Here is a 14,963-nt window from a genome sequence, read left to right on the forward strand (position 1 = left end):
CGAAAACAGGTTTAATCTTTTTTGTTGAGTTCGCCCTTCGCATGTCAACAGAAAAATTATTTTCAAATAAGTTTTTCTCAACACCTCCTTTTGTTGAGTTCGCCTTTCGTATCCGCAACGCCTCATATATTGAATATAATGGGAAGATTATTTAATAGATTATTAAATGCGACAGGTTAGGTTGACACATGGACATGTACTTTTGGGTCGAAGCTCACATTTGTGTAGAGCATGTAGAAAAAGCTTGCTCGATGTGTCCTACTTAATGGAAGAGGGACATTCCTTGGGACCATACAGAGAGCGCGTAACAATGCCACCTGGTATGAGAATTGAGCTTAAGCACGGCATTGAGTATTTGGGTCTCCTGCTCTGATTTTTGTAGGGAACAGGGCTATTTTATTGTAGAAAAGAATGTAAAATGTTATGGGGGAATATCAAGTACTCACCACTGAGTGACTAGCATGTAAATATAAAAGAATTTATTTAAGAGTGAGTGAGCGTGTGAATGAATTTGGATTTAGGAATGTGTTAGGTACTGAATTGACCTAGCTGTTGAAGCACCCAGTGCTATTATCTAGGCATATTATTTAATTTTAACATGGATATATTGTTGGGCTGGATAGACACTTTTTTTCCTGTACCATTTTTACAATACAAGGGAGTGCACATGGGTGGTTAGATTAGGTTAAGGCGTGGTTTTTCATGCAACAGACAAATGGAAGTGCAAAGCTAGTTTTAATTTTAACCTAAGTTTGTTTTTTATTGTGGCGCCAATGGCCGCAATGGTTTAGGCATTGACATAGAACTTCATGACTGTAAGGTAAAGGATTATTCAGAAATTGTGAAATGCAGTCTGGTGTGATGTAGGTTTCAGAAAAACATTTTCTTTATTGTGCCAACGTTTCGATCTTTATTGAGATCATCTTCAGGGCTCAATAAAGATCGAAACATTGGCACGACAAAGAAAATGTTTTTCTGAAACCTACATCACACCAGATCGCATCTCACGATTTCTGAATAATCATCAACTAACGGTCACTAATCACCACGCACGTAAGGTAAAGGGTTCAAATCCAGTGGCCCTGCATTGGAAGCCGACATACAATTTTTTTTTTAATTTTTGTAAAAAAATTTGTTATTATTACTTAATTTATTTATTAGTTCATAAAAAATGTAAATAGCTTAAGTACTGACACATAAAAATAAATACTTCTTTTTTATCTAGTCGTTAATTACAACTTGCAGAAGAGAAAAAACTACAAAGGACATGAATGTTTTATTGTTTAAATAACATATATTTCACATTAGGATTAGACTCCTATTGGCAAAAATTAAATAAATTACAAATTGAGTTAGTCGATCCTTTATTATTTACATAATTCAATGTTGTTTTCTTTTCTCTTTTTTTTTAAAACTAAATTGCAAATTACAATATTATAGGTTTATGTAATATTATGAATAAAGATATTTCATTCTTAAATCTAGATTCTACAAGACTTAAAACTTTACGAAGATAAACATGTCATGAGTGACAAACACTTTCAATATAAATCACAGAAACAATTACGTATACCTTTATTATATCAAATACTATTAATATTGTGCTCGTAGAGTTCAGAGGATTAATTTAAATAATTTCTTCATGATATACAATTACAGAAATACATTTATAAGATTTGGATTAATACTATGTTAGGTCCCCTAAAAAAAATTCCTTCTTATGTGTTACATGTGAAAATGCATTGTTTACGATTTACATTATTGTTATTTTCACAATTAACAATAGCACCAATGTTAAAATTATGTATAAAAAATTTTTGTTTTGTAATACCCATGAGAACTTTTTACAAAATAAAAACAAACACATAGCCTCTCGTTGTGGTTCCATTACAAAACCCAAAACAATACAATAAATTTATGAAACAAATATATTAATTTATCTTAATAAATCTAAAATACAGACTTTTTCAGTCTTTAAAAAGAATTAATAGTTATGAATACATGAAAAACTATGTTAATTTAATAAATCGCTTCAAGTTTTCCTATAATTTATTTTAATTAATGTTTAATTATTATTAAGCTACTAAATAATAGGAACCAAGGTTGTCATTGATATGAAAAACAGAGTTGTGATATGGTAACAATTCTCACTTCTGTAGATATTTGAATATTTTTGTTACAACATGATTCCTACTGAACAATGAAATTCATCATCACTGATAAATTAAAGTTTTGCATACATACATCTTCCATTTAAGAATTAAGTCAACAAACACTCACGCTTTCTTTCATTAAGTCATTCAAAATTTAAACCATAGAGCCAAAAATTAGATGGAACAATACTGTCATAGTTTACTTACTAAACTTAATCTGTATGAGACTAACAAAAGTTAAATAAATATTATTATTAAAATAGTGTATTTACAAAAGAACAAAAATGATCTCCTATCCCATGTTATGGCGCTATATTCAGGTACTTGATCCTGTTGAGGTTTCCTAAGGTAGCACAACCGAAATTCGAACCGAATAATATCGGCCCGTAATACTTAATAACAATTTAACAAATTTCCACATTCAGAAGTGCTAAAATTAAGGTAACATTCAGATTTTCTTTCTTAAGTAACTCAGTTAGTAGAATTAGTGATGCCTTCTGATGTTTCTGCGCCTCCTTTTGCACTGCGCGGCACAACATTCATCATTGCAAGATAATTTTGTACATCTCTTTCTTTCACATTTGACTTTGCCATCCTACAAAAGTAAAATTAGATCTAATGCTCTCTTTTAAATAAACATATAAAAAATAAAATTTTCCAATGTTACAAGTTTAAAATGCAATACATTACCTTGCATTTACATTTGACGCATTTCATTTCTCCATGAGAGTAGAGTCTTGGATGCCATTCTTGCCCATTTGGGTAAGGCCCACCAACTGGGTATTTACATCCACCGTTTGCGAGGATTTCCGCTGCCATTTCAGCATCACTTGCTTCTTCCGATCTTTGATCGTCGTTGTTCCTTTTCTGAACGCCGTCTGCCATCGTTCCGAAGATGGACGAAGGACAGACAAGGCAGCATGCTTTCCGATCTGGCTTGACAGCGACTCTCATGTCGCAATTAAGCGGAGGACATTGCTTCCTCGGGCAGCTCACTCTCAGTGTCCCAGGCTGAAATATCATTTTAAAATTATGGGAAACTATGAAATTTACTAGAAACACTTACATGACAAGTGCATGTTGTGCATGTGTCAAAACCAGTCGGTGGTAAGTAAGGATGCCATGAACTTCCAGGAGTGAAATGCTGGCCTGCCATTTGACAACCTTTAGAATCTGATACACTTTCTAAAGCTGTTCCATCTAAAAATCAAAACATCAAATAAAATCATAATATTTTCAAGATTTAATTTTATTTTGAGAAACGCACTTAAGCATTGTGGACAGCATTCTTTTTGCCCTGGAGGCTGTACTGCAGGGCAGTTCGGGCTAAGTTCAGGACATATCACTGGTTCACAAATTAATTTTCCGGATGAACAATAACAAATTGTGCAAGGCTCCTCTACTGATCTCCATTGAGAACCGTCTTCGTGAAATCTTCCCCCTTGTAAGCAAGGACTTCCTGGTGGGAGGTTTTTATGTCTACTCGCATCAGAGTTGAAATGGAGTTCATTGTCTGACAAATTGGGCAGACAGGCTTCTGGCACTTCAATCTAAAATATTATTAACAAATGAATGGTTATGATATGTCAAATTTTATTATTGTCTTACTTGTGTCCATTGCGCTTTAAGCAAGATTTGCCCAGATGCCTGGCTGTTAATCTCAACGTAGGTCACTCCATTGGCTAAAGTCGCCAATTCTGAAGGAAGGAGACCGAGCGACGAGCCTTCAATATGATTTTGTCCCTCATCCAATATTTTTCGGGTCACTGGCGCCCCTGGGACATCCATGGGCAATTGTGCTAAATATAACCCATATTCTCCATCTCTTGTAACTTGGACCTTCACAAAAAATAAATAAATAGACATTTTATTTAGAAAAACAAAACATGCAAAATATAAAAAAAACCTACTTCATAATGCAAATTGCACTCAATGTCCACATCGAGCCAAGCAAGGGCTGCAAGACCATCATGGGAATGTTCAGTGCTTTGGTCTGTAAGCAAAAGTGGAGCTTTTGAGTCCACAGGAGATGCCACGTATTTCCCAGTGAGCCTTCCCCTTATGACAGACTCAGAAAACTGAGTAGCAACATTTACACCCAAATCTCCGGCATAAAACATCTCAAGATATTTTGGAGATAATGGGTCCAATGTTCCATTGGTCCAACCGTTGAGTGTTAACTCTGGGCTGAGATCCTCGAGTTCGACTAATTTTCTTTCCGTTACTGTAAAAAAAACATGTTATTAAAATATTTTCGTTGATAACTTGATATTCAATAATACTTACCGAGTCCGATCACAACAGGGCGTGTAACGCGGTCAATCTTAATGTGATAGTTTAATCTTCCATTCTTATCTACATAGATCCAAGCCAGTCCTGAGCTTTTAAGATTTTTTTCCGAATTGGTCATGAGGCATTGAAACGTTTCGCATACAGCCCGAACTCGTACATTTCCCTTGATCTCTTTGTCCTTTGATTTTATAGCAAGGCTCAATTTATTTTTAGATAAAAGGCGCAGTTCACTCGAACTGACAGCTGAGCTAATTTCGATGGTGTTAAGTTCAGGCGAAGCTTTATCAATACGGATGACCTGTGCAAACAAAATTAAATATAGTTTTCAAGATTTACAATTAAAACACTTTATTAACGAACCTCGTTAAGAACTTTCTGACCATCCTGCCCATACAGGGACAGCGAAACAGGCGTGTCATTTGAATCGTTTTTGTCAAAAAGACCTGTAAAGACTACAGTTATGTGGATTGATGGCGTTGAAGTGGAAACAGAAACAATAGCTGTTCCAGCCATTCCAATTTCATCCCCTTGCATTAGAGAACTGAACATTTCTGTAGAAAGTGCTCGGTACCTAAAAAAAATCATAACAATGACGAAAAGTCAGGTTAATACTCTCACCTTTATAAAAATTATATTTTTTTCATGTGCATGTATTTTCAAATCAACTATTTAGCTGGGTATATAAATCAAATGACATTTTAAAAAAAATTAAATTTAACGAAAAGAATCAAAAAGTGAAAAGGGTTGTTGACTGATTATTTAAAAAAAAGTTAAAATTACACAAGAGAGGAATGGAAAATTATTAGTTTCAATTAGGTATCCATGTACTACAGGAATGCAATAGGCAGACCTCACCATCACATTGTATTAATAAAGTATTACTAAGGAAATTTGTTAATTTATAAATAACAGTCTCAAAATTACCAATTAATTTGTGGAAAAGCAGAAAAAATAATAGAAGAATTTAAGAAAACAGATGAGAGGAATGGTAAATTATTAGATTTAACTAGGAATCTATGTAATTTTTTTAAATGAATTAAGTAATATAATTAATAAATAAAGCTTACCGGTGTAATTGTCCAGTAATACTTCTTTTGTCCGGCCAGAGAAGTGATATTACTAATTTCTCTTCCCTTATCAGCCTTCTGTATTCCCTTGGGATTCTTCTCCAGACCCCACAGATTTTTTCTGTTGCATTTTGATAAATACTCCCTGGTCCCAACTCCTGTAAAAATGTTATAAGCAATTTTTCTTGAATTGAACTTTCAATAGGTAAAAACAAGAATGTAAATATTGAAAGTATTTGCAACATCGGAATGTCAAGAACAAATCCCTCTTGCATCGGATGAGTTCATTTTGTCAATTTTTAACTCTCCCATACCAATTGAGCCATGTTAATTAATGAGTGACAGGCCTTTAATCTACTCCAATAGAGCTTTCATTGCTGTGTGCGCTTTTTTAATACGCCAATTTTCGTTCGAAATGGTATTGGAGGCGGGCAAATCTAACTATTTGAAAGTCCTTGGGCCAACAGCATCCTGTCATTCTATAAAAAGAAGACTAATGGCCCGGTGCTCGAATCCTGTTATCAGCTCAGACAATCGCCGATTATCCTAATTGGACACAACGCCCCGGGAAATGATTTTACTGGCGACGAAATAAATCTGCAAGCCTCGACGTACATTTTACATGTCTGATTGCCACTTCCTATTGTATGCACAATGGCCCATGCATAGGAAGGCAATGATAACCAAGGTGATTAATTAACATAAAAACATGGAACATTTCTTATTTCTTTTGTTTGACATCACCATTTAAAGATTTTTACAATTATCATGAGAATTTAAATTTGAACTTTATGAATAAATTTTATATCCACTGAAAATAACGAAGTTTTGTTTTACTAATAAAAATCCTTCCTTGATGCTTCAAACTACTCCTTAATTCAATTTAAATCAAAATAGTCCAATTTTCTTTGATAACATGATTCTAGGGACTCTATGATATCACATCTATTCATACTCTCAGGTTAAATATAAATAGGTCAGCCAACAAAAATATTAACAGGATGAGGGTCAAGGTGGGAAGATTATACTCTGCCTTTTGACAACCTGCGCTTTAACACATTTGGTCCATTTTTGAAAAATTGGAACAAAACAAGAACGGGGAGGTGGAAATTGAAAAATTGTCATTTCATCACTGGGCACCAGAAATATACGTGTGCTTTTCCCCGACAAATCTGGCAAAGTCTCAATGACAAGTGCGTCTGGTGGAAAATACTGTATTACATTATACTAAAATGCATTATTTTTGTTGTAATTTACATTTAATCATCTATCGAACTTGCTTGAGGTGAAATAAACAGGTTTTTGAATAGAAGACATATATTAAACCTACATCGTAATTCAAACTATTTCTAGTCTCATTGGAAATTCAATGTTAAAACTTGTTAAAAAGAATAATTTAATATGTTCTTTTGTATGCCCTCATAGCTTAACACTTACGTCACCTTGGGCTAAGTTTGTTATTCTTTTCTAAACTATGCATTCCTTCATGCAATTGTCATAATAGATGCAACAAATTTTATAATAAATAACAAAAAAATCATTATTTCAAATTATTTTTTGTTATTATTTACAATTTAAAACATTAAACAAATTATTAAATTGAACAAACATACAAACTAAGATATAGACCACGAAAGCCACTTGAATATGAACAAATAAAAAAAATATGTTGTGCTAATTCTTTTTTTTTTTTTATTGAAATTATAACTTTGAACAAATGTTCGTTTTCTGTTGTAATTTATAAATCAAAATTATGTCTTAGACCCAAAGAAGGCTAAATATAGAATAAAGCGTCCTATTCATCCTAAATTTAAACAAAAACTGCTGGTCAATAACTTCAATATCATAGTTACCTTACAAAAAAATGTCTGACAGAAAAAGAAAAAAACCAGGAAGGATATGATAGGAATGATCATGATGAGTCATCCTGCAGACCTCAAGAATAAATCTTATATTTATTACTACAATAAACCTTAATACACTTACATTACAAATAGATATTTTGGCATATTGTCAGACCTGTTGCATAGTCTTGGGTCACAGGAGTGGGCACAGAACACCAGTACTTCAGGGCTAAAGGGATTTTTAAATACATATAGAGTGTTTGTGTTGTGAATGTGTTATATTTATGTTTGGAACGAATGTAATTTATTAGCATGAAAAGATAAGGTTATTTAACCCCGCCCCGAGGAATATCAAGTACTCTGGGGGAGTGAATGTGTCCAGACTTTTATGTTTATATGTACAAGTTATAAATTTGACTCCGTTGCAGATGTAACTTACATATATATTGTATGTTTTGGTCTGTGATGTAGATACAACAACATACAAATGAGAAGCTACTCTACAGAGGGTCAGTAACCAGATCGAGACATTCAAACGGATGCAGTTTAAAACAAATATGAAAGACCAGAAAAAGAAGAACACAACACAGAAGACACGCAGAGGGCCGATGATGACCTCTGGTGTTTATTGGCCCATAAACTTCCACATTATATATATATTAAATCCATTAGATTTTGAGGTCCGAATGACCAAATAACCTCTTTCAATGAATGAATCTTTTTTAATTGGTAATTTAATTTTAATCTTAATTGGTTGAGATAAAAAAAGTCCGTGTGTCTAGCGGGATTCGAACCCATGACCTTCGGCTAAATATGCCTCTGCTCTACCACTTGAGCTATCGTGACTTCAATCCACATTACACATATAACAAAATAAATTGTGCACTATTGATTACATTCGAACTAAAAAAAATTATATTTTCAAAAACCATATGTACAAACACACACACACACACACACACACACACATTTTTCATTTACAGATATATCAGCATATATCTTAAATTTATTTACACATATTTCTTGTGTGCATGAGCAAAATAACTTAAATTTTTGAACATAAAATAATTAATTTTGAAAATAAAAAATATTAGACCTTCATTCAGTTTATAGAGTAATATGACATTATTAATTATTAATGTGATGAAAATCATAGTTTAACTAAGCTTTCATTTCAATAGGTTTTAATAACTAAACAAAATTAAAATGTTAACAATTTTTATAGACTTTTAAAAAGTTATATTTATATTCCTATGTCAAACATTGGTTTATAGTGGAATTTCTGGGATTTTTGTAGTATCAGATTAAAGAGCTAACCATTTATAAAAAAATAGATTTTCCAACATCTATCTGGCATTTGACATATAAACACACACAAAAAACTAAAATATAAGAAATAACAGGAATTTTTTAATGATTTAGATTCCCAGAAAATAAGAATTATTTTATTAACTCTTCGTCAAAATATTGTACGATAAGGATCAACACATTATGAACGTTATCATCAAAAGTCATACGATAAGAGAGATGAGCAAACGATTAAAAACAGTCAAAGCAAACAGGGCAATAAACAAAAACGGTGCGGGGGCTCAATGCGGGCCGGAGAATCGGTTCCGGCAGTATCTGGATCAATTAAACCAAATTGATTTACAACCACCATTTCAGTATAAATCAAACTGATAACAATTTGTTTTAATTACAAAAACACTGGGCTACTCGAGGACCTTCACCCGTATAGATAATTTAAACAAAACACAATCATCGGAAATGTACAAGAGTGGAGATGGAAAATTTTTCTCGGAGACGTTTTCTTTTTTTTAAAATGTTTTTGCGACGGCGGCTTTTGAATGGGATTGTTTTGCTTTACAACCAAATTGATTTTGTGATTGACGCTGTCTTGAACGCTGCCAAAACGAAGCCTTGTAAAATAGCAAATTTTCTTTACAAGTATAAAATTTCAGTTTTTAAAAAGTGCAAAAACCTTTTAACACGGTTTTATTTTCTCCCGGTTTAAACGGTAGCCATCACGCACGTTATGTCTTAAGATAAAAGTCGACACGTTATCTTAAAGTTAAAAAAAATGGCAAAATAAAGGTTCCTTTATAACGTTTAAATAACCAGACTTATTATTAAAAACTTCAAATTTTTTTACGTTGCTTACCTGTTCTTCGAGGATGTTGCCGTTCGTGTCAAGAAACTGGATAACCTGCGGCCGTGAAGTGGCGTAAAACGAGTAAAATAGGCTTTTCTTGTGAAAAGAGTAGCGGCCGGTCGCGGTCTCGTGGCCTGTCATCAAACTCGCATAATCTGAAACAATTTTGTACAAATTTAAATTAAAAATGCTCAAATTGAGATAGTATAACATGCGAAAGGGTGAAAGTAGGGTTCAAACATTTACGCGACAAACAATTTACATCCTAAGTTTGGAGTGGTCCAACTTCGGCGCCTTGATAATCACCAGGATTTATGAATAGAATACATTATTTCAAAATTTTAATTATAATTGTTATTTCATGCCAAAGACCCAACACCATAACAAAATAGTTAATAAGTATTCAATTAGTTAATTTTACAGTGATCGTACGAGTGCGTTTTTCAGTGTAATCTAGCCTGTTTCTAAGTTATTCTCAATATCACTGATTTTTGCGTCCAAAACTGTATACTAAGTTTCTTTTTGGGCTTGACGTGGTGTTCCGTTCCATCAAAATGGTTTGGACAGCAATGGCTCCTTTTTTTAAAAGGTCAGTAAGTTCTCCCAAGTCCGGTGGCTTCAACCTCTGCTGTTGCGAACCCTCGTAAATAAATAACGCAAAAAATCATTACTAGAGCCTTTGTAGCTAAGGGCACTTGATATGCCATTGAGTTCTACCGCACAAATGCTACATTCTTTTGGTAGTCTAATCACACATTCATAGTTGGCCGTTGGTCAAACAGGTCACAACCTGCGCCTATTTCAGATTTTGACACATCGTTGCAAATCGTTCAGTATTATTCAGTATCCTGGCCAATGTTCATTGATCACACTCCTATAAATTGCTTCGGCTTCACCCTGGCTCATACTTTTAACATCAGGTAGATTAGATTAGATTATATAGGAGCTCTTTACGACCTGTGCACGGTGACCAGTATTGGTCTATTGTGCATCTCCATTTTTTTATCTAGAGCTCCTTGTTAAGCTTGAGGCTTTTTCTCAGATCCCAAAGCTTTTCCAAGGGCTCCCATGTGTATCCTTCAAGCCCTGCCTTTTCCTCTACAATGATTAGGAAGGGTCAGCGTATGCGGCAATATCTACACAGACCTTTTTTGCAACTCCGAGTCTATACATTTGTCTCCGGGGTCTGCAGTGTACAGTTAGCAGTCTCAACTATTATTCTAGCACTTGAACTTTCCTTCGTCACTTCGTTGACCCTTTGCCCTGTGTACCCTAGCACCAAGACAAGGGTAATTTTGTTATTTTCCCAATGTCTGCCAGGGCTTTTGCAGTCTATCTTCTTCTAATGCAGTCCCAAACGACGCTGGACTTTACCGCCGTTGGGGCAATTGCCTTCAATGCCGCCTGGCTGTCCGAGGAGATGGCTCGACAATAGATATCGACTTGACAATCCCCAGCCTTTTTATCTCCTTGGCACAGTGTTCAATAGCCTCAGTTTGGCTGTGGCATAGTGTCCAAGGCTTATATGAATTCTAATCCTCGGTTTATTTCCATAAATGCCAGCTCCTGACCCATATTCGGTTTTGGAGCCATCTGTAAACCAGATATGGTCGGCATTAACTTGGATCCCTTCCTCTCAGACCGCTCTACAATGCATTTCGATTAGATACCTTTTGGCAAAACTGAATTTAGGGGCCATGGCATCAGTAGGCATCGCTAAAGTCCTGTTTAACTGAAGCTCCCATCGAAGATTTAGTTGCTCCTTGTTATGTGATTAGGCCATTGGAGCCTGTCCCTGCATTAGCGTGTGAATTATGGCTCTGGCCTCTTCCTGGATAAAGATATGTAATGGTGGTAGATTCAGAAGGACATGCTTGGCAGCCGTGTTAACATCAGGTAAGTAGGCGACATTGCACAATTACTAATAATTTCGTCCTTGAGTAGGTTTTGGGTGAATGCAAAAATTACGGGAATTACTACGCAAATATGACAGACTACAGCCAATGTCCACATAAATTGTGTACAGTTGATAAAATTAAGTTGTACTGGCTTAGAACGTGTCGTCGTCGAAACAATTGGAAAAATTGAGTGAGCGTTTGCAGGTCAACGATACAAATACTAAGATTCGTTCATCAGCACCATCATCCGCTAATGAAAAACTGGAGCAGTGACGCATTGAGGGATTTCTACGTTGGAGCGATCCCCGAAGGTTTGATTACAGCCACTGGCTTTCGTCTGTTCTCGATATAACACAATTTTTAAACTGGAGTAGGATGCTACACTGTATCGTAGGAAACGGGACATCATTCTCTCTAGTACGTGTAGCATGGCCTCTAGACCTCTTGCTTCAAGTCTAGCGACGTCAGGAGTGCTCAAATGAACAGAAGCTCGTAGAACTATTGAAGAATTCAGGTCGGCCTTGCATCCCTTCCGACACGCCGTAATGCACTCCCAATTGACGTTATTTTTGTTAATGTGTTTGCGCTTTTACTAATGATTATTACAAATGATGGTTGGTTTTCCTTTAGAAGTCTCGAGAAATGTAATGGTGTATTGTCGCCCATCATCGTTGTGATTGAAGGGGAAAAATACAGGCAACGAAGTGGGACATTATTTGTTTATATTTACTCATTTTTCTCCACTAGGCGCTGATCTGGGACTGTCAAAAGTCATAACAGTCATTAACGATAGGAGCTGAAAGGATTAAGCCCCTAATTTTAATTAAACAAAGCTGCGGATTAAAAAAAATGTATATTCTTTTCTCCGACATGGAACTGCAAATACGCAATATGTGTTTTTCACATTGTTATTGCTTCTTTTCAAACATTTAAGAATATATTTAACATAATCAAGGAATCTTTTTATATAAAGTCTCGGTTGAGATAAAACATTCAGTGTCATGAGCGGGATTCGAACCCACGACCTTCGGCTAAATACGCCGCTTCTCTACCACTTGAGCTATCGTGACTTCGATCCACTCGGACACCAACTCTCCATCTCAACCTACAACCGTTCGAATTTTTCCCTCTTTTTGCCATTTTCAAAGAAGTAACTTGGTCAATTGACCACTAAAACGTAAATGGAATAATCAAGGATTACCCTACACCACGCCTGGGATCAATAAACTTTAAGACATTGTTTGCATAAATATTTAAAAACGATCGCTTTTAAAAATCGAATTTAAACCAGGATATCCCACTCGAAAGATAAGGTAGCTGATCTTCAGATCAAAGAGAAAAGTGTAATCTGATGACTACAATCGTTTGATTGTATTTTTTTTAAACTGTAATAAACATGTTCAAACCATTCTGTCTTTTAAAGACTGCTATCAATTAAAATAGTTGCATCAGTGAAAGAAAAATCTGACCATTATCTAAAAACCATTTAACAAAGTTTTTAACAAAAATGACTTTATCATTACAGCAATATAATAATTATATATTGTAATAGTTACTGTATTGTTCGACGACATTAATCTTACAAACATTAATAATCTTGAACAATAATATTTTTTAATGCCTACAATTAATTGTAAATTTCAGGGAGGTGTTTAAAATTACTAATTACTTAATATTAATTTATTTACACGTTGCAGAACCATTGTAATTGAGCGAAAGCCATTCGGTGAAAATTGCATTGACAAATTTTCAAATTGCCACCGAAACGCTTGTTGTTGCCAAATTGTTTGCCAAATATCATTTTTTATTCGAGCAATGGCGTACTATTTTTTGAATATGTTTTATTTGTAGTTGACAGTGATCTGTTTTTCAGATAACGCAATCTTTCCGGGCGCGAACACCTTCACGGCTTCGGTCAAGTTCAGCCGCTGGACTTACTGGCAAACGTTCCACAAGGGCCTTGTGGTTTGTCTGATTTAACGCGACAGAACAAATGTCTTTTAATTTGCCCAGTTGGTTTTTCAATGCTTAAAGAACTGTTTCTATTCTTGTAAAATCAGTCTAAAGTGGCATCAAAAACCCTCGGATTATAAACGGTAATCTGAAGGAGGAGGTCGGTGCTTCTTAATTCCGGATGAGGGAAAATCCCTGGCTTATGTGGCATGGTTTTGTTATGTTGCATGAGAACATTCCATAAATTGGGACAATATAGTATAAGTAATAAAAACCAATTAAAAATGAAATTGAATACATGAACATTTAGGGACACTGGAAGAGCTTTAGACCAGAAATTACAAATTCCTTTACCATAGTTTGCTCCTTTTATATAAATGTATGGCATGTATTTGCTATTTTGGTCTTTCTGCCAGATATAAACAGAGCTGAAGATAGGTAGAAGCCAAAAAGCATCTGGGAGACCAAAACGACTAGGACGACCAAAATGATCGGAAACGTCTAAACTATAGGATCATCACCCCGCACTTGTCATACAGAAATGTTTCTTTACTATTAAATAGCTGTTAAATCTTAAATCTGCTAGGTAGCATTGTAGAAATACAACTTTTTTCAACCGTTTGATCACATTTTATCAAAGGACAATCAGTTTTTTCAGAAGAACTAAAACGTCCTTTCTGCAGCTCTTGGGATACGTTTAAATACCTTGTAACAACCGATTTATCTAATGCGGTTCTAATCCACCTGCAAGTTTCCTCGCGGCTTATTCGGGGATCAGCTGTTCACAAAACATCAAGAGATTTCGTACAATCTGATCTAACTTGGCTTTCGAGGAATTATCAGAAATTCTTAAACCAGTTCTGGACCGTTGACATGTCATCACCCTCTACTTTGCATATATCAGCTAGAGCATCAGTGGCTTTTAAACTTTTTTTAAGTATAATATGTTAAAATCGTCTGAAGTTGGTAACTTACACTTATTGATACAGACTATCAGTACAAAGTTAAAGAAGAATGCTTATTTGTATTGGATATGTAGAAATATAATTATTGGTTGTTTAAAGTGGAAAGGAAATGCATTAGTAAAAAAGTTTTGTTGACTTACACTTGAAGTTCATGTCTTCTTCTTCTGGAGGCAGGGCCGGGGCGACGTCTTGTGGGATGTCCTTATCTGAAATAATAAAGAAAAGGAATTTTAAACTTCGTGCTGGAACCGAAAGGAATCGGAATGAAAATAGAGCGTGGATGTTGTATTAGCATATAATTGGTTTGTTTATTTTAGTTTGTGGCCGGACCGATCATGGAAATAGCCCTTGCACTACTTCTGTCCGAGGGAAAGAGAGCGACAGAGTTTACCTTTTCGTCTCTCGGCGCCTCTTGCGTAACGTAGACGTGGATCCATGTTTGGGCCGTTTGATCACGGCGATTGCAATGTTAAAGAGACGAGATGAGAAAGCGACGGATCAAGTGGTAGAATCCGTCGAGGATCTTTTTCGGCCTATTGGCGGATGAGATGTTCATATTTGGTTATGGGATTGCAGCATCTACGATTTAGTAAAGGTCGATACAGAAAAAGGATGCCAATAATTATATTTGGTAGCCGT

General features: G+C 35.1%; 1 protein-coding gene across 1 annotated transcript in view; it reads right to left on the reverse strand.

Moving 5' to 3' along the window:
* Nucleotides 1–1,261: 1,261 nt before the first annotated feature.
* LOC106662189 (dorsal-ventral patterning protein Sog) overlaps nt 1,262–14,963 on the reverse strand; it is a 74,747-nt gene continuing 61,045 nt past the window's right edge. The window contains exons 4-14 of the mRNA XM_014386062.2: nt 14,465–14,530; nt 9,518–9,663; nt 5,513–5,670; nt 4,806–5,016; nt 4,440–4,743; nt 4,064–4,377; nt 3,762–3,992; nt 3,421–3,703; nt 3,220–3,353; nt 2,844–3,164; nt 1,262–2,748 (exon numbers count right to left, since the gene is read on the reverse strand). Of these exons, the coding sequence (XP_014241548.1) occupies nt 2,638–2,748; nt 2,844–3,164; nt 3,220–3,353; nt 3,421–3,703; nt 3,762–3,992; nt 4,064–4,377; nt 4,440–4,743; nt 4,806–5,016; nt 5,513–5,670; nt 9,518–9,663; nt 14,465–14,530 (2,279 nt within the window). The 3' untranslated portion in view covers nt 1,262–2,637. The remainder of the gene's footprint in view (nt 2,749–2,843; nt 3,165–3,219; nt 3,354–3,420; nt 3,704–3,761; nt 3,993–4,063; nt 4,378–4,439; nt 4,744–4,805; nt 5,017–5,512; nt 5,671–9,517; nt 9,664–14,464; nt 14,531–14,963) is intronic.

Source organism: Cimex lectularius, unplaced genomic scaffold (genome assembly GCF_000648675.2).
Source record: "Cimex lectularius strain Harlan isolate CLEC.00 unplaced genomic scaffold, Clec_2.1 scaffold51, whole genome shotgun sequence".
Classification (NCBI taxonomy): domain Eukaryota; kingdom Metazoa; phylum Arthropoda; class Insecta; order Hemiptera; family Cimicidae; genus Cimex; species Cimex lectularius.